Consider the following 20,565-nt stretch of genomic DNA (forward strand, 5'->3'; position numbering starts at 1 on the left):
AAATTGGATTGTGCAAATTACTAATAAATCAATAAAACAGACAGACTAGTTACTATTAAAAATGAAAAATACAGATTTTTATTTAGATATAAAAGACTGATGCATTTTTATACAGTCTATACATTGTTCAGTGACAATAATTTCTGAACTGCTACAAAAACAATGTAAACATTTTCTGTTTTGCTATTTTCTGAAAGGCTTCACAATGAGACAGAAAAGGTGCAGCAAAGTCATTTTAAAGGTCACACATGTATTGCTTTCACTGAATATAACACAGACAGAAGGTGTACAACAAACATGTAAAGGCAGCATGCGGAAGCAAGATAGAGAGAGAAAAAAATCAGCCATTTTTAATGTACGTCTAGTGCAGTTTTTCTTTTTCCTTGTTTGGTTTTTCAGTTTCTTTGTACCATACCTTCTTAGAGTACTTCTGTAGAGTCGTTCAGACATTCGGGAGTAGCATTGCTCCAGTTTTCTGCTCCAGTTTCAGCTCCAGAAACAAGAACTTGGTGGTTGCTCAATGTCATTTTAGTGCACTTAGTTGTTAACAAACAAGGCTATTTGGCTTCTAATAAACTCACTTTGTGATCTCAGAAGAAATTTATCTCAGAAACACTCTGTTTTTTTGGGGGGGATTTAAAAGAAGCTAAAGATGGTTAGCTTTGCATAATAATTTAGGCAGCTTTGAATTGAACCAGTTTTCCAAACTTCCTCCAGTAGGTAGAAACATGTTCTGGACTTTCCCAAAATGTTGGTTGGAAGCATTGTGCCAACCAGAAAGCAGCTCTTTGCTGGAATGTATTAATACCTATGAGCTATGGTCATTTTACCTTGATATAAACATGAATGGTACTCATCCCCTCCTAAGATAAATAGCAGATGCTATCAAGGACTAATGGATGTTTTGTGATGTGCAACAGGAACTTTAGTAAATTTTACAACTGGTGCAGCTTGCTTGTTTTTGCCAACTATGCTGCCTGTTTTCACTCTCTATGCTAATTTAAGTTAACCATTTTGCAGCAGTTGCTCACAAGTAGCGTTTAACTTCTTATGCATCACTTGTCCAAACAGAAAGTGAATGTATCCCCCAAAAAGCCTAACTTATACTCAAACTTTGCATTATAGAATCATGGTTTCAGAGATTTGTGGCTTAAAGTGAACTTACTTACCATCTACTCTTTTACATTTCTGGTGAGGAGCTCCTTTAACACTTCATAGATTGTCTCATTTGAGATGATGTTGGGAGCCAAATAGTAAAATCTGACTGTGTTGCTTTGTTTTTTATATGTCTGGTGAGACATTTTTTTTATTTACCCCAGGATTGGAGGCACTGCATTAAAGTGCAAATTGACTTGTGGAGGCAGAAATAACATCTTTGGTTGAGTTTGACATTGAAATAGATGAAAAATATAAAGTGTAAAGCTCATTCGATCCAGATCACAAATGCCACGGTCATCTCTGAATATGAAATTCACTGCTATTTACATCTGTATTGTTAAGAAAACTCCTGTTTGGTCATTCATATTTGACAGTTTGCCCACACTTTCCTATCTCCTTTTTTTTCCACTGTTAAAATTCCCATTGGCATCTTATATTTGCTTGGAGGAACAATGATGATAAATTCATCCTGAAACATGAAGCATGTTGTAGATGCGACTGTCTCACATCCTTCATGCTGTATTTTGCTCAGTTTTTATGGAAGTGCTTTAGTTTGTTTTTGCTTTAGTTTGCCATCATGAGTCAAGGTAGATGGAGTAGATCTGACTGAGACAGTGGTCGATGCCTCCTGCCTGGAAGAGGAAGCTGTCGTCTGGACAGGCAGACATGGAGTAACCACCCCCCGCCTGGCCCTGCAGGTCCTGCACCAAGTCAAACCCTGACAGAAGGAAAACCGGAAAATCAATTAACTGCCTCTCTATGTCTTAGAGATGGATCATCCTATCAGAAAGCTGTAGCTCTTATTGTTCAACTATCCAACATCTTTGCTCTGCTTCATTGTTGTCTGACCTGCAGAGTGAGAGGTGGGCAGGTTTGGGAAGTAACTGGCAGGTTCCAAGCTTCCATCGCTGACTGGAGGAACCACCTTCCCTTCTCCATACAGACAGTCTTGGAGAGCCACACAGGAATTGATGACGAATGAAAACATTTAAACAGACAGGACATGCCGTACTGACTGTAGTTTAGTGAAATGTTGGTACCTTGCTGCTGCTGCGAGAACACTGGCTGCTGGTGGTGGTAAGTTTTCTGGAAAGCCTGCAGCTGGATTTCACACCTATCTGAGGAGGAACTCACAGGGCTGACGTCCTCTGACTCAAATAGAGATGCTGGTCTGTGCCTGGAAATAAATTATGATTTTAGTAACCCAACATACATTTTCATGAAGCCATTACATAAAAAAAAACAACAACAACAAAAAAAACATACAAAAGACTTTCAGCATATGACTATAATAGATGCATGTAACTTCTAGAGTTACTATATTTTTGCTTTCAAAGTTGATTACATTTCCAGACTAAAACTTTCAGATTTTTCAACAGGTTTTAGACAAAGCATCTCAGTTACAGAAGATGTATCTGAATCAACAATAACCATGACAAAAAAAAAAAAGGAATTCCTGGATTTGTATTAAGGTTGTTATTTTGCTTTTAGCTGTAACTGTGACAACATTGTTAACTGCAGACTGAGTGAAACTCTGTTGTTTGGCTTTATGTCACATGTGGCTCCATCCACCAACACCTTCTGCCTTAAATGCAGATTGTAAATGTCATGCAGCAACCGCTTAGTATTTCACAAAATGTGACGACACCTTGTTTATTTACGTAGTTATTTTTGTGTTTAATAATGTGTTTGTTTATAGACATGAATAGATTAAGTTTTTATAAGTACAGACACATGAAGCATTTGTTTTACAAATCGCTGCTGTCGGGCGCAAACTAAAAAAAAAAAAACAAAACTGTAATTTTTCAAAAAATGATAAAAACGGTATGGTTTTGTAATAACTGGACATAATGTAATCAAACTTTGTATTGTGTTTTAATCATATATCTTTGGTTAAATATTTGTAAAACAACAGACAGACATAAAGGGTGACCAATAGTACTGATTTATGAAGGAAAGCAAAAATCACAAATTTAGGACATAGGAGGTTTTTGCCCGACAGCAGCGAAATGTTAAAAATGAAAGATAAACCTTTACTTATTTTTATGTTGATAGAAACAGTATTTATTTTTAAATGAATTCAGGCTCAAATGACAGATTTTCATCACATAGAACATTACATAACACATTGCACATTAGGGTTTTATTAAGTATCATTAAGATTTTCAAGTCAAGACATATGGCAAATATTTGTTTATCATAGGTTTTGATGATCAAAAATTCTGTTTTTTTATTTGGTTTTTTTTTTGGTGGGGGGGGGGGGGGGGGGGGGGTATAATCCAATGAAGCAACTGCTCTGACTGTAACAAAGTTTTAATAGATGGAGAAACCCCTTAGGCAGTCACTTTTATAACAGATGTAAATACTTCTCATCTTCAAACATTACAGTTTATATGAAGAAGCGCTTCCACCTCAGGGGGCGTAATGTAGACGGGGTTTGTGCAGAGCTGTATCCGTTGCTACGGTGCAGGAATGTGCTGACTGTGCACAAACACTCTGACTCAACATGGAAACGAATTAGTCAGTGCAGCCAAGTCGACAAAAAGAAAGAAAGGCGACCAAATCTTTCTGAGATGTGCAGCTGAAAACCCTCAGAACCTCCCCACTTCTCTCTCTCACAACATTTTATGTGCCCTTGGAGCTCTCCTGGATGATGTACTGTAGCATAATGGTCCCCAGAGAGCTAAGCTGCCTTGGTTTAGTGGACTTCATAAACAAGCCAGACCTCGTCACAGATACGATGGCTGCTGGCCCTACGCAGTCTATAAACGCATCTGACCAGCTATAATGAAAGGAAATATTTGGAGATTTTTCTTTACATATCTATCATTTATCATCCCCAGGTCTCTTTATTACCCATTTCCCATGTCAAATGCTATTACATTTAATTTAACAGACTCTACTTTCAGTAAAGAGACACAATAAAAGCCAAAATTAATTAGAAGTACTTTTTTAAAACCCAAACTGATATAGCTTACAGATGGCTGTGGTTTTTCGCAGTAATAAAAACCAGGCTTTGTATAGGATTATGTAAACAAAGTGGACTTTGATATAGTGTGACTGTTGAATGCAATGCAGTGACTGCAAGCCCGGAGAATTCAACATGTCTCTGGATTCCCCTCAACGGCCCCTGAAACAGCAGGGCTGACCTTAGCCATAAAAAACGGCGGCAGCTCCACGGCTTACATTCTTATATCGCTGCAGCAACATAGCTGAGATGTCTGAGCTGCGGTGGGTCAGTCTGTCATTCTGTGGCTGCGGTGCTCAAAATGCTCAGATGCATAAGCTTACAAGAGAAAGCCAATGCCTGAGGGAGCGACTGTCAGCACGACCTCAGGAAACTGTTTCTTTGATGGTTTATTACTACCCCACTTTTTTCTTTTTAACTAACAACAACCAGCTGCCTTCCTTGCTCTTTACCTGGAATGAGAAGAATCCAGCTTGCAGAATTAAAGATTCTGTGTTTATATGTTCATTCTTGCATGGAAGTAGTACCACAAGTGCTCTCTAGTGGATGAAACAAATTCCATTTTAATGTGATTTCAGCACTACCAATGAAGTACTTAGAGAAGTTCAGTTCATGTTAAAGTTGCGTAAATATAAAAATGTGCAGACACGTCAAACACACTAGTTAAAATAACTATTTGCTCCAATGTCACTTGGGGTTTCTGCAAAGTAAACTTGATCACTTCTTTTTCCTTTAAATTGTATAACAGCATATTTGTGCGTGAGCCATCCTGGTTAGTGTGCATGAATCTAATGGACATGCCGCTCTGAAAAGCCAAGCTAGCTCCATTTCACCCTTCCCCAAAATATACAAACACTGCACATCACAAATACTCACTGATGGACATGGCTCAACACCGCCGCTAAATTCTACAAGTACTAAAAGAGATGGAGATGGTTCTTTCCAGCCAGAGTAAACACTCGCCTAGCTATGAGGTCAGAGCGTGATGCAGGCTAAGCCATCGAGCTAACATAATTTAGTTTCATGTGTTTAATGTCTCACTAAGTTATTTGGGGGAAAAACAAGTGCTTGTCTGGTATTGGCTTTGGCAAGTTGTCATGCACTGTGGGCACAAGCAGGATTCTTGACATCCTCAGCCTCTATAAAGAGACGTCAGTGGAGAGACAGTGCATAGCTTTATGGAAGCTCTGGCTGTACACGTTTAGACTGAAAGATGCTTCATTAAAGGACCCATAATATACTACATTTTTAATAAATTAAGTCTCTCATATCCTTAGGATGTAGATTACGTTTCAACCCAAAATGCAGCACAGATAAGAACCACGTTTTTTGTTCTGCTCAAAACAGCCCATTTCAGTGTCTGGAGCTTTAAAGTGAATTAGATGCCGGTGCCCGTTTCAGGATGAGTACTTTCCTGCCAATGCCATGAGGCACATATGGACCAAACAGTTTAAGGACCTTTCTTGTTTATAGGGAGTTGGCAGTCTTCAAAGAATAAACACACCTTTAAGGCATTCTTTCTCTGCTTGCATACAAATTGTGTCATAAAGTGTTTTGGTAATTGCGAGGTCAGCAGTTCTGCAGGTTTGAGATGTTTCACTGCTCCAGTTCGCCTGATTGTAGTTAAATGGCTCTCCTCAACAGCTTGTTGTCAAGTACAGTATAATCCATCTGTTAATGATCATTTAATTTGTGTGGTAAAGCATCTAAAGCATGCAGGACAGCAGCCCTCAAGGACCAGAACTTGATGTCCCTAATTGTGGTAGATGAGTCAAAATAAGCTTTAAATTCTTTAATTTCATAAAGCCTCAATAAACTCCAGAAAACATGTACTACAAAAATTTATCCACTGGTCCAATTCATTGTGTTATAATCCATGGCTTGACATTGTGAAGAGGTAATTAAAGTAATTACTGCTTTTGATTGTAGACATTTGTTTGTTATTGTGTCTGCAACTTGTTTGAAATAAATCTAATAAAATGTAGTCTCAAACTGCCCAAGTAAAAACTTCAACCTGTTTGATATCAACTTGTGGAAATACAGGATAATTTCACATTGAAAAATTTGGATTTTTTGGATATTTAATTTATTAGAAAACTGGAATGTTAGCTTGGCTTCTATCAGCATTCCTTCATTGGATCAACTTCCTTTGTTGTTACTGTTGTGCCAATAAAATTCAGTTTTCAGGCAAACCTTCAATGATCAAAGATCTGAGGCCAGAACTTTTAGTAACTGCAGCCTTGGAGGCTTTCAGCTGTATCTTTTTAGCTTCACTTGTACTTTTATTCTTGGGCTAGACAAATTTTGTCTCAGTTTACAGCACACATAAGTTCTGTGGCCTCCAACTACCCAATCAGCACAACCACAAAGCTATAACTCCATCTCTGGTGATAATGTCTCTAAGCATGTGCTTTCCAGACAAGAAAGAAAGCAAAGCAAAATAACTGTGAAACCTTTAGTCACATCAAAAGAGGGTTTTGATTGTATCCATGAACCACACAGGGATGGATTGCTTAGCAATATTGAGCAGCTTGAAAATGATAAATGCCAGATTTCTCTAATAAATATACATAAAAAGACAAATGTTCAGGGTTTAAGTCTTGAAAAGGCACTGCTTCAAAAGCAGATACAAAGAGGAGCAGAAAACTGTGGTCAGTAAGTTTTCACTATTTTTATCTTTTGCAGAAAATAGCTCCGTATGAAAACTGCCAAAATGAAATCCCATTCAGCTCCGTTATATGATGTTGGCAGCAGTGATCCATACAGATAACATGAAACCCTGCCAGAGACCACAAGGAGTAAGTGGGAAAACATGTTTTTTTTTTTGTCTTTTTTTTGTGATGGACTGATGATTTAAGTTTGCCTTTGGGTACATAATTAAATATCATTAACGTGCTCTGCTTCCTGAGGTGCAACCTAACATTAAAAACATGAAAGTGATGAAATGTAAAAACATTTTTGACATCTATTGTTTATCATATCATGCAAAAGGGCCAAACTCTGGTGAAGACAAAATAACTTCTAGGTTTACATGAGCAAGGCACTTCTTTTTTTTTCAGCCAGATGTAAAATCTGATGAGTTTCCAGGGGTGACTGTTTCCAACTAACTTGTAGATAAAGTTAGACTCACCCTTCTCTCATGCTGCCTGGGCTTGTTAATGAAGATATTGGACTATTGGCATCAAAGTTTCCCTCCAGGCCTGGATACCTGGAGCAGGTGTCTGCTGCTGGAGGCAGAAACTCTGGATTCCCCCTGTTGTGGGTGGTGGTGGTGTTTGAGTACAAACCTGAAATGAAGCCACAGATAGTGTCAGGGTCTTTTTCTCACTGTAAGCGTCACTCCAAGGACTCCAAAAGAAGCCCTGAAAAATAAGTTGTTTGTCTCAGAAATTTCAATATACAGTTACAATATTTCACCTACACTGTCTGTCTTCACAATCAGTTTGTTTTAAATACTGAACTTTTTACCAAAATATGAATAAAACACGAAGGCTGAAATCACTGCAAGCACTGTTAGTCGCTTATGTATGTTGTTTGCATTTAAAAGGAATCAGTAGCAAGTGTTTTTTACTTAATAATTGAATTAAAATTAATGTTTTCTGTTGAAATGTATATAAAAATTCCATCACATAGTTGGACTGTTATCTTGGGTAATCACTGGAAATTATTATAATAGCTTGATTCATTTTTTTTTTGTTTATCAATTTATTATTTAGGAAAAAAGTAAATGAGGATTTACAGGTTAGCAACTCTTTCATAAGAATAACAACTTCAAAGTATTATCAGTTAATTTACATAACTCCAGCTTAAGAAAAACTGTTGTACAACTGACTATCTTGGGATAATGTTTTTCTGCCCTAATGAAGGCACATAAATGGGTATAAATTGTGACTGGGACATGTTGCTTTGCTATTTGTCTTTGCCATAACTAAGTAAACTGGAACTAGAGTAAGAATTAATTATTACGTATCTTGCACTCACTTCCTTAAAGATTTTTTCATTGTAAAATGTGAGAAAATTTTTATAATGCGGTCAACATATCCCTAATATAAAGTTGGTTAGTTAATTCTATGTGATCAGCAGGTGACAGCCTGTTCAATTTACAGTTTAGGAAAAAAGCAAATTAAAAATCTTAAAAGCTGGATTATAAAGTTGTTTTTTTTTTTTATAAAAAATTATTATACAATTATCTGATGTTCAACAAATCATTGCAGCACTAAAACCAATGTCAGCTTTTAATGACGCTATATGCTAACAGCTAACTAGACTAGCTAGAAACAGAATTTGTACTGTACTTTGTAATATCTTGGCAATTCCCTTATTTGAATGATTAGTTTAGACAAACATAAAATGAATAGTAAAAAAGCATTTTTCTCATTTTGTGTGTGTTTTATTTTTGTGTTTGTTTCCACTCTGCTCAGTTAGCTGCATGGAAAAGAAGCCTGTAGATATGCAGCATTTTTCAAGTGGTGCATTTGTTCTAATTTTCTCTTAGAGTAATCATTTAACCTGTAAACATAGCTGTAATCACAGCACATAAGCTGTATTTGACCTGATGTTAAATAATGAGGCTGACCTGAAATGCCTTAAAACGAATGGCTTTTAAAGGAAAATTTCAGGCTTGTTTTGGCGTTTGACAACAGGAATAAAATGTGTGGATAAAATTTTGGTTGTAAAAAAGAAATGTGAGCACAGAGATAGGAGAGAAGCAATTAGATGTAGAGTAAATGGTACAAAGCAAGGAAGCGTGTTTTTGCTTCGTTCTATTGGAAACGGTTGGCAACACTGTGCTGTTCCCATCAAGCTTTATAACCAGATGTTTAGCCTTCATCAGCCAAGTGCTTAATCCTAAAAGCCTTACTTTGCTGTTCATTTCAAACTGTTTTTGTATGTCATTAGCAGTCTTCTCAAGCAACCTGTTACAAATAAACTCAACAAAAGACATACATTTTAGTCAGAAAAGAGGTTTTGAGGTAATAACATTTGTCCATTTTTAATAAGGACGTAGTCCTCTTGGGATATTTTGAGAATTAAACACTGACATGCTTGTTTCCCCCTGAATAAACATAGAGCGTAGTTTGCCGTTTGAGGCTTTTCCCTAAAAGTCTTTTGGGTAAAACTGCAAGTAGTCTGAAGTAATAGACATGGACAGCTCTCCTGGACGCTCTTTCCTCCCCTTTGCCAACTGAGCCTCAGTGTACCTGACAGTTTCTTGATCCAAGTTCAGCCATTGAAAGGGGAAGAAAAAGAACTTGGCTGGAAAAACTTGTGTTGGAGAAGCTGAAGGACCGGTGGAGTTGGGGCCAACTTGCCCACAGTCAGTGCCCGGTAATTGGACAAGGTAAACACTGGCATGATGAGGTATCATAGAAGGAATGAGGCGGGAGGGAAAGGAAAGGAGCAAATGAGGCCATGGGAGAAAATGAAAGAGACAGCTCAACAGCCCAGGTGTTTAGGCAATTACCCCTTTCCTTTGTTTTTACAGATTTCCAGAGAGGTGTTGGAGAGTAAACACAGACATTTGCTACTGTTTCATCTGCACATACCTGTGAAGTCATCTAAGGTGTGTAATGGTGAGCTGTTTTCTTGGTGGGAAGGTGCTGAGCTGTGGAGATGCTGCCTCGCCAAGCAATCTGTCAAGATGTCCGATTCCAGTGCCGTATGCAGTTTAGCCTGCCAGTAAGACAAAAATACTGATGTTCATTTAGATACGGCTGATAAATATAGTTGTGTTGCATGTTTTCATTCATGTTAAAGCTGCCGAATAGATATTTTTTAAATGTGTTTTGCTGTTTTAGCTCAATTTTAAAATGACTTTTTCATTCTTTCTTTTCTTTTCTTTTTTTTTTACATAGAGTAGATCAATTGAAAAGCAATAGATCAAAGCAAGTTCTTGCAGCTCAGTTTTTCCAATAAATGAAGCTTTCACCAGATGCTTGTGATCCAGCATATTCAGGTACAAAATCCAGAAATCATGTTTGGCAATCCCATTGCAAAATGTTCAAAGTTAAGGCAATACAATTTATTTTATTATCCACCATTAACAGAGCATCCCTCAGGACTTTCCAAAAAAAATTTATTGACAAAGGAAGCCTGCAGAGGACACCCAAAGGACTGCCAAGAACGAAATGCATGTAATCAACAATGAAAATTTGCCCAAAACATTGTTTATCACGATGCATTATTCAATAACTGGGTCACATAAGCTTTAAGAAATATATAACCTTAAGGAGATTATACCGTGCATGTTTAATATTTCAAAGTCTTATTGAGCCCCAGAGGGTGTGTTGGCCACGTCACAACTTCCAAGCACATGTTGTTCTGTTTAAACCAACAAAGCATTTGAATACACACAAAATTTAACGTCATTAGTGGTCCATAGAAAACAAACAAGGCCCAGATAATGCAAAACAATAGACTGCCTATTCTGACTTCCAGGGAAAGAGTGTAATGCTTAGTTGTATTTCATCCCAATGAATAATAAACATGTTCACTTTTCCTTCTGCCTTTGCTCGCCATCTCCTTTTCTCAGAAACAACATATAACCACTGATCTCTCAGGAGTCTTTCTGTTTTCTGAGTGAAAGTCTTAAAAAAAAAACTCTTTCTGGAACAGCAGTATCTTTTTGAGCCTTGAGGTTTAAACGGAACAAACTGCACAGTCATCTCGCTTGCTTATAAACCATGGTGACTTTCATTAGACAAGAATCAGAACATAAAATCAGGAGAAGAGAAAACAAGGTTCTGCTTTGCTTTTCTGTCTTCTGTCCTCATTATTACTGCTGATGTTTAGCTCAGGATAACAACCAGTCCCAAAACAAAGAGTCCCATTTGTTTACAAAATTAAAATAAAATAAACAATTCTCTTATTTTTACAAAAGCTCTCATTTCAATGAACTTTTTACTGAATATGCGTGCAGCTAAGTATTCATTATGGTTCAATAATAACACAACATGTCAACATACAGTATGTCAGATTGTACACACAGTTAATTATTTCAATCTGGTATGTTTTCAGCTTGGGAAAACAAGGCCAGTAAATTTACGATTTTGAGTGAGTCACCAGTTGTTGTCTGCTGAGAGTCATTACAGAGTTGCTTTAATATTTTTTTCACGAACAGTAAGGTACACAGAAATGTGTGTCATTACTGAGAATGAGAAGATAAAACACAACCTATTGTTTGTTCATGCTTTGAGCTGTTCCTTAGCAAGTCTTACTCAAAGATTATAAAGTAGATTAGAATAAAATAATAGATTTATAGGACTGTAGACTGCATTTAAAAATAGAAGTAGTAACTTGGTACCAAAGTGAAGCTAATGCCGAGGATTGTCAACTTATGGTTGCTAAACATAGTTAATCTGAGTCCAATTAACTTACATTCAAAATAAAACAGATTCTCATGGGATGCCAAAAAATACTCATACCTGTTCACATGCACACATGCCTTTAAAAAAAAAAGATGTAGCTTTTTATATGTGTTTAAGCTTTTCACTTTTCACTGAAAACAAATATTTAGGAAAAACGTAGAAAAAGAAGACTTGAATTTTTGGCTCGCAGTGTCAGATTTCAAAACATCAGATTCTTGGTTTGACTTCAGATTTGTATTGAATTTGTTTACAAGGCAGCGGTAAACATGGCCCAGATAATGCTGTTCTAAACTAGTTTATATTTCATGTTTACATTTAAATGTGCTGTTACTCCTTAGACAGAATGCCCTATGGAGGTCACTGCTACATAATCCATCACTCTCAGAACAGCAAACCCACTGGTGTTAGTTGTTTTGGAAGACCATACTAATTTATTAAAAAATTATTTCAAGTTTGATTTTACAGACATCCTTAAACATGTTGGAAATTTCAAACACATGCTTGCATACTACAATGTTGCCATTTAGTAACAAGCCCATTGAATTCCTTCCACACACATACAGTCCTAAGGGAGCCAATAGCAGTGTTTAAATTTGTCTCATAACTTTCTGCAGGCCTCTTCACAAGGAAGAGCCTCACAGTTTGACTCCTCAAAAGTCATCAAAAAAGTATTTTGTGACATTTTTCGATGGTGAAAAAAAACATACTCAGCAACAAGTGAGGTAAGTTTACTATTCAGTGGTTTATTGCACTGTATTTGATCATTTAATCATGTTAAACTGTGAATGTGGAAGTTGCCATTTGGCAACACCGTACCATTATTATGCCATTATTATTACAATGGAATTGTTAGTCAGGCATGTTGATGGTATGCAATTATCTTCTAGAGTCTACTATTACATTGCACTTTGTGAATCTTTTCTGCATTGCATAAAATTATATTTGACACTTTTTTCTTCCATTTACAGAATGAACGCTACAATGTTTTATGGCTCCTAAAGGAAGAAAGCCAAACTAGCTCTCCTTGTGGATGGTAGTGAGGATGAATTAGGATTTAATCATGAAGAAAACGAGCAACTTGCAACCCAGAAAGGAAAGAGTGAGGATGATAGCGACACTGAGAATGATGAAGACTATAAGCCAGAGAATGAGGACAGTGGAGAGAATGAATTGTGGGTGAAAGTGCAGCTGTTATTTATGTAGTGCATTAAACTGGTAGATTCATAACATACTAAGGATATTTGTTTGTTTTCTAGGTCTACCTCTTCCACAGCAAACACCAAAAAGAGCTAAAGGGCTGGTGTGGAGGAAGATCTGGAGCATTCCTCCAGTCCCACAATGGAAATTCAGTCTACCCCATGCCACAGACTATAACCTGAGTTGTTAAATTAAGGTTATTACAGTTATAAACCAAACTCTCTTGTTTTCATTCATTTCCACTATCATACAGTTTTGCTGCTTGGCAATATCAACAAAAAATAACAACAAAAATATATATAGATTTTTTTAAATGTGTCTTGATTATGTTTACTTTGTCTGTTGTATGCCAAAAAAAAAAAAACATCCCAAATGCGGTGGGTTGCAGAGGATCATTATTTTGCTTTTACATGTAAATGTTTAATGTGTAAGAACCTGGTTGGTACCTTGATCTCCTTTTCCTGCAGGCCTTTTGAAGTATGAGCCTTGACGTGCTTTCGTAATGAGCTGGGATCAGTGTAACGTTTGGTGCATCCTGGTATCTGACAGGCGTACGGCTTCTGTAAGCCCAACACGACAAAGAGAGGTGAAAAAAGATTAATTAGACAAGGAGAGTTAACACAAATCTTTCTGATACCCTTACAAAATGAACATAAAGACATGATTATATATTTGATTATTCCTCAACCTGTCTTTATTTTCACATTGAGGCCAAAACCTGACAATTTCTGTTAGTCCTTAATATACCACAAGTTATTAAAATAAGCATAAAGTTTGGGGGTTATGCTTTCTGACACTGAACAGACTGAACCCTGTCATTTTATATATAAAAATAAATTCACATAATCTTCTTGATCTGGGATGGGTGAGAATTGTTTGTTGCACAATCACACATATGGCATGATGCCAGACATGAACTATGTTTACAATTAACAGTACAAATTCAGCTGAGTTACATCCACACTGTGCACATACACATTCAGATAAATATTTGAAGTTGTTGATGAAGGCACTAACAGGGAAAGGAAGGACATGTAGTTATGTCAACATGTTACATAAAGTGCTCCTCAGCTGAAAATGCAATATATTTACCTTTCATCTGCAAGCTTAAAGAGTGGAAGAGAAAAATTCAGCATTTATTCACATGACAATCTGTCAAAAAAACAACCTGCAAAGGTGTATATTTATGTACATTACTATTCCTTAAAAGTCCCCTTCCAAGAGACTACTTTGTCCAGGGAAACCCTACCAAGAGCTGATACCCTAGATAACACAACCCTCAGGTTTATAGAGGTACAAAAATCAGTACTTAAGTAAAAAATAAGTGGAGTTGGGAATGAAGTCCTACTGCAAGTAGAGGAGTTAAAGTATCTTGAGAGAATGGAGCAGGAGATCGACAGGTGCATCGGTGCAGCATCCTCAATGATGGCGGCTCTGCATAAACCAACTGGTTGATATACATTTCTACCCTCACCTATGGTCACGAGCTATAGGTAGGGACAAGAAGAACAAGATCGCGGACCCAAGTGACCAAAATGGGTTTGCTCCACAGGATTTATGGGCTCCTACTTAGAGACAGGGGGAGAAGCTCATCTGGGAGGAGCTCAGAGTAGAGCTGCTGCTACACCTCTATATGGTTTGAGCCAGATGAGGATTTCTCCCTTGTGAGGTGTTCCGGGCATGTTCCACTGGAAGGAAGCCCCAGGGAAGACTAAGTACATGTCTTCCAGATGCCTTGGAAACACAGTGGGATGAACAAGAAGAAGTGGCTGGGGAGAGAGAAGTCTGGATGGATGGATGGATGGATGGATGGATGGAAGTCAACATTAATCTGACATGAGTACGTCTCCCCAGTATTGGGGGTGGCCTAAAAATGGGAAGGTTTTTCTTATTATAAAATTTTTTACCAAACAAATAATCAACCAAGGTGGGGTACTCAACAGAAAAAAGAATTTGCAACATATATTTTTTTTTATTTTGTTTGGCTCCATTTTATTTAGTAACTTAGCAGAAAATGTAGACCTATGGTTTGATCTACTAGAACTGGGTCTAAACATTCCCAGCAGCTGGCCATACACACAAACACTTCCAAACTGGGGCTTCCCAGGTTGGGACCTTTTTGTTACAACTTGTAACACTCCAGAGAGGCGCCTGGATGAAGCACACAGGATATGATGCAAAAATTAAGTTAAAATCTGAGTGTTTTGCTTACACCATGTTTAAACTGATGATGCTCCCGTCTTTCCACTAAGGATGTCTTTGGTTCTACAGATAAACTTTTAGGTAAAGTATTACTGGGCCATCAGAAAAAAACATAATGCAGGCATTATGGATATGATTTCTCCAGAAAATTACTTCGTTACTGATTACCATCAAACTGGCAGGACAAATATCAAAATTAGTCTGATTTAAAATTATAAATATTCATGGCCATACAAAAAGCTTCACCAGAAAATTGCTAGACATTTTCAGAAGTACATAGCAAGTTAAAAAAAAGCCCAAAATAGAGAAATGTGCTCATCATGTAGAATAAAAAAAAACATCTTATGAATAAATCTGCAAATGTAAAATACTTTGTGTTATCAAGACAATAACAAACTTAAACCATTTATTCAACATCATATTTTGTGTTGTTGCAGAAACTAATAGCATCCCAAAATTAACTGTAAATAACAACTGTTGCAAAAATGGATGAAAACCAGCTCTTAAAACTTTTGAAAAGTAAAAAAAAAACTAAGTTTTCATGCTTGATGAGCTTCAAGCTTTTGTTAGATATAGAAAAGACATTTCTGTGTGAAACTGACCTAATTTTAGAGAAAAAAAATCCCCTAATGTGTAATTTCAGTAACGCAATACAAGTCATTTAATCAAACTTGAAAAACAAGTCTTGCCTGACTGTTATATTATATTTAGTAATTATTTACATTCAGCCAGTCTTCCACTGGGCCTCCGTAACGGCGCCAGATGTGTCTGATTCCTGATTTGTGACGCAACTGTGAAACCGCCATTAGCCAGCATGAAACCACAAGAGAGAGAAAATAACTTTCTACTTTTGTTGTAATAACAGCTGAATGCGACTTGCATCCCCATCTCATCCGTGTAATAAGAGATTTGATTTGCTGGATTACTACTAAATCCTCATTGCTTGTCAGCAGGGGTAAAAATAACTTTGGGCTGTAGAATAAATCCACAGAAAGAATGCAGTTTGAAGTGTCCCACCAAATTCAGACTGTATATCAGGCTGCTATGCAGAGAGGGAGGATTAGGTGAGCTGTTGCACTTTAAATTAAACTGATTATATGTGTGTGAATTCGGGACAATGCACACTGCCATTCAAATATTACTTATTAAACATTAGAAGCTATAAAACAGCCCAAAGGAGCAGCATATATTTCAATATTCTGCAGCTGTTTTCAGTAGTCATTAATAATCTAAAACTCCAGACTTCTCATCATTCGTTGTTTTTAACAATTTGACAAAGACTTGAAGACTTGAAAGTAGTTTTTACAGCTGTATTTGTCCACTCCAGTACCTTCAGAGGGAAATATTTTACTTTTTCTCCTTTATGCTTATTGGAAACATGAAGTCATGGGTATGATTGATTTCTTTCTAAACAATCAAAAAGGGCTGCTAGCAAAAAGTCACTGATTATGATCTGTAATCTGCAATAATTATTTGATATATTTTAAAAATAGGTAATAACATAACTGCTGAAAAGGTCATAACCAAATCTATCAACACAGTCTGTGTAAAATATATTTATTCTGTAGATGCATACAAGATATGGACCCCAAACCAGCTGACATTGATTGAGTGGTTAGGCTACACCCTGCACAGCCTGTCAGCCAGTTAAAGCTAACTTAGAGAGACAAGCATGCACTACACCTACAGCACTGTGCACTAGTCTTAAGTTACCCCTCATTTCTTTAGATTTTATTTCCAAGCAGCCAGTGGTTTTGGGCTAAAGTTCTCCAGGTTTTCTGAAGGTCTTTCAAAACTTTTCTTTGAACATTGGCTGAGTTTCCATTAATTTTGAGTCCAGTCCTTAATCATGACTGTTTAATTTTCTTCTTGTTATTTATTTATTTATTTTTCAAAACACTTAACACTGACCTGTGAATCAAGCATAATTAGGGCATCTAAATCATGAGCTAGAGTCATGTGTACACATAAGAAACCACTTTTACAATGTACTCTGAGACTGGCAGAAAACTACATCTAAAAAATGCCAAAGATAAAACAGCTTGACAGACATAAAATAGTATTTTGCAACAATCGTGATTCCTAGTAGCCAAAAACTTGACTTATCTTAGCATGATGTGCTTTGTGTTCTTAAAAAGTTAAAATGAAATGGAGAGCAATATAAGAAATGCCAAGACTAAAGAAATACTATGAAGAGCAGATACAGATTTTATGAAAGTAATGCCAAAACGAAAAAAAACCAAAAAAAAACAAAAAACCTTCTTTTCTTAAAAAAACAAAACAACAAAAAAAACTGGTTTGGCATATCATGCTGCATTACAATGCATAACAAATGCAGGCTCATGCACTCACCATTGTACCTTGTAGGACTTTTTTAGATGGTCTTCTTTAAACCAGAAAAGAAAAGTGCACATGTTTATTGCAAAGACATTGTTGGGCAATATACCTACTTTCATTGCCAGCCTTCTGTCACATCACAGCATCCAGTATGAAAATATAATGTTCCTGAGGTGCACTCAGAGCCAAGCAAAACTGCTTTCTCCTTCTGTTCTCCTTATGGGATTCAAAATATCATCATTTTACAAACATGTTCCTCTTTAAACACTTAAAAATTGTTAAGAATGGGAAGAAAAAGAAATGTCCTAAAAAAACTTGTTGCTGTTTTAAATAGTTGGAAAGCTGGAAGAAGCTGATAGTTGTCTTTATTTTCCCTGTATCATTTTTATTTTTACTAACATTTGAACATGAACATTTTATGTGAAACTTTGTTGGCACCTTGACCAGGACTCCCTGGTTTGTTATACAGGAGCTGAGAGAAGCATCTGGACCTTCAGCTGATCCATCTACTCTTCACTGAAGCCTCATCAGGCTATTGGTTAAAACATAGATTTGTATGTGTATGATTCTGTGCTTATTAAAGAGTAGTCTGTCAGGTGTTCACTGACCGTATCCAGGTGCGTGCGCTGGTGTTTGGCTCGGTCGCTGGAGTTGCTGAAGGCTTTGAGGCAGCCAGGGTGCTGACAGATGTATGGTTTCTCTCCGGTGTGGCTCCTCAGGTGAATCTTCAGGTTCTCCAGCCGTGAGAAGGCTTTGGAGCAGCCCTCAAACTATGAATGTGAAGAGTTGAGAATGGAAGAAATTAATAGATAAATAAAATAATGTGTATGATGTAATAACCACCTTCCCCCTCGACATTGGTGCATGAAAACTAAGCTGTATCTGTAATTAAAACTAAAACTGTACACTGATTGAAGAGGCCACATGTTACTTAAGATAAACGTTTGTCATATTTTAATCGTGTTGCACCAAATCTGGCACAAATCTGGTTAAAAAAATACTATGAATCACTTATTGCATTGAGGCACTTATTAACATGAATCAAAGATTAAGAGAATCTGGAGACATTTCAGTGTGTAAAGGACACATAAATCAGTATTGGATCCATTTGATGATCTTTAGGCATTCAAGAGGCACTGCATTGAAAACAGGCATGATTTTGTCACTGAAGGGACTCAGGAAGTCTTCCAGAGCGCAGATCACTGTGACATCCACAGATAAAGGTTAAAGCAAAGAAGAAGCCACATCTGAACATGAAACTCTGCTGTTCCTCTGAGCCAAAACTCATTTAACACTCGAAGCGCCAAAGTCAAAAACTGCAACAAGCACCAAGCTGTATCTCCAGAGAGCTTAAACCTGTTATCACTTTCCACCGCTAGATGGCAGACATGTCAATCTTCAATGTAACACAATTGGTGGGCGAGGGGAGGGAAGGGTGGGGGTCTTTTCAAAGTATATGAGGACATTACATTTTAAAGTAGGGCTGGACGATAACGCAGATTTTGGTATTGATTTGATACCAAGTAAATCCAGGGCAAGTATCGCAGATACCGATACTTTTTGCTTAAAAATTTCACAATCATTTATGAGTTTGCCTTTCATTATCTATCAGTATTATTATCATAATCAGAGTATAAAGATATTTAATGAATGGCACAACCAAAAAAATCAGACTGAAGCTTTTTTGTATTTGTAAACAATATAAAATAGCAACATCAGCAATGTAAGTTTCTTTTATCACAAACAATTGTTTGGGAAAATCAAGTCAACAGTGCAAATTGTGTAAACAAAAATAAAACTTACTATTGGCTGGCTTTCATTCACATTCTTTGGCTTTTTGCTCTCAAAGCACTTTGCAGGAAAAATATCGATCTCATCACGCTGGTATCGATCGATACAGATACTAACCTTGGTATTGTTAAAATCAACATTTGGATTGATCTGCCAAGCCCTATTTGAAAGACGCCATCTGCAGCCGATGCAGAAGAGCTCATAGTCGGTGATGCAGGGTAGATTACAGAGAGCAGCAATATGTTCAAACATTTTTCATTGTTGATGAAGTATTTCTCAGCTATTAGCCACTGAATATTTGCCTCCTGATGGCGACTGGCCATCTACTAACAGTAAAAGTGATGCTTCTGTTACAAATCAAGGTGTGTCTGTCCATAATAACGTACCTGAAGCAACGCATGTGGGAGATGACCACTGTGAGGCTTTACTTAACAGAGGCTGTGGAGGCAGAATTCTAATATTTAGGAGAGTTTCTGGACATGGATGATGCAGCAGGGGTTAAACATAGCACTGAAAAATCTGTGGGAGCAGGTACAAATAGTGCTATAAATATCAATGATGATGATGTTACTTGAAAAATGAGGAAGTGCACTACAGGGGATATGTGTAAAAAAAAAAAAGAATAAACAATACATATATATATATAATATATATATATATATATATATATATATAGGCCTTGAATAGTTCAACAAGACAATGGTGAACCGGTAAACCGGTATAATAAAATCTTGATCTATTATAGGCTTCAGTAATGGTGCTGGAATGACCTGCAGCCGAGACCATTTCACTAACTGAAAACAGAAAAGGTCTGGCAGCGAGCATTGTTGTTAATAAAAAGAAGAGAAGCTACATGATGACAAACATGAATCTGTCCCTATGTTTTCATAAGTGGGTGGATGAGCTAATAAGCTTCTTAAAGTAATAAAAAGTCTCACTTTCAATATTTGACATGTTTTCTTTGTTATATTGTGAACAAAATATTAGTTTATGAGACTTGTACATTGTTTTTCTTCCTAATTTAATTACATTTTACACAGTATTTCAACTCTTTTTGAAATATAGGTTTTATATAGTTTTTTTTTTTAACTGTCTGACCTATATTCTTCCTGGTATGAAATCAAAACAAAACAATAAAATAAACAAATAAGATTAAGACATCAGAACTTTAATCCTTCAAATGCAATCACATGTCACTCTCTGTACTTTATTAACATGTCTACAATGTTTTTCTCACATTAGAGTTGAGGAACGTTAAAGTCAGATATATTTAAGAGGAAATATAAAACCATTTAAAACTTAAAATTAAGGTTACAGACTTTTCCCATATAGCAAATTGCAATAAAACCACACAACCACACACACACACACACACACACACAGAGCAGGGTGTGGTGTGGTGTGGTTGGGATCGAGTGTTTCTGTTGGACTGAAGCATGACAAGATGCTAATATCAGCATCAGCAGTTTTTACAAACTGTAAGCCATAAGCAGCACTTTGTGACTTTACTCAAACTGTCAGAATAACTACGATCTAAGCGAATAA

General features: G+C 36.7%; 1 protein-coding gene across 1 annotated transcript in view; it reads right to left on the reverse strand.

The window, feature by feature from the left end:
* Positions 1-55: 55 nt before the first annotated feature.
* Positions 56-20,565, reverse strand: part of LOC121644911 (zinc finger protein GLIS1) — a 49,609-nt gene continuing 29,099 nt past the window's right edge. Inside the window, exons 3-9 of the mRNA XM_041993167.1 lie at positions 17,838-17,999; positions 13,137-13,250; positions 9,673-9,799; positions 7,257-7,413; positions 2,199-2,335; positions 2,008-2,106; positions 56-1,876 (exon numbers count right to left, since the gene is read on the reverse strand). Of these exons, the coding sequence (XP_041849101.1) occupies positions 1,734-1,876; positions 2,008-2,106; positions 2,199-2,335; positions 7,257-7,413; positions 9,673-9,799; positions 13,137-13,250; positions 17,838-17,999 (939 nt within the window). The 3' untranslated portion in view covers positions 56-1,733. The remainder of the gene's footprint in view (positions 1,877-2,007; positions 2,107-2,198; positions 2,336-7,256; positions 7,414-9,672; positions 9,800-13,136; positions 13,251-17,837; positions 18,000-20,565) is intronic.

Source organism: Melanotaenia boesemani, chromosome 8 (assembly GCF_017639745.1).
Source record: "Melanotaenia boesemani isolate fMelBoe1 chromosome 8, fMelBoe1.pri, whole genome shotgun sequence".
NCBI lineage: Eukaryota > Metazoa > Chordata > Actinopteri > Atheriniformes > Melanotaeniidae > Melanotaenia > Melanotaenia boesemani.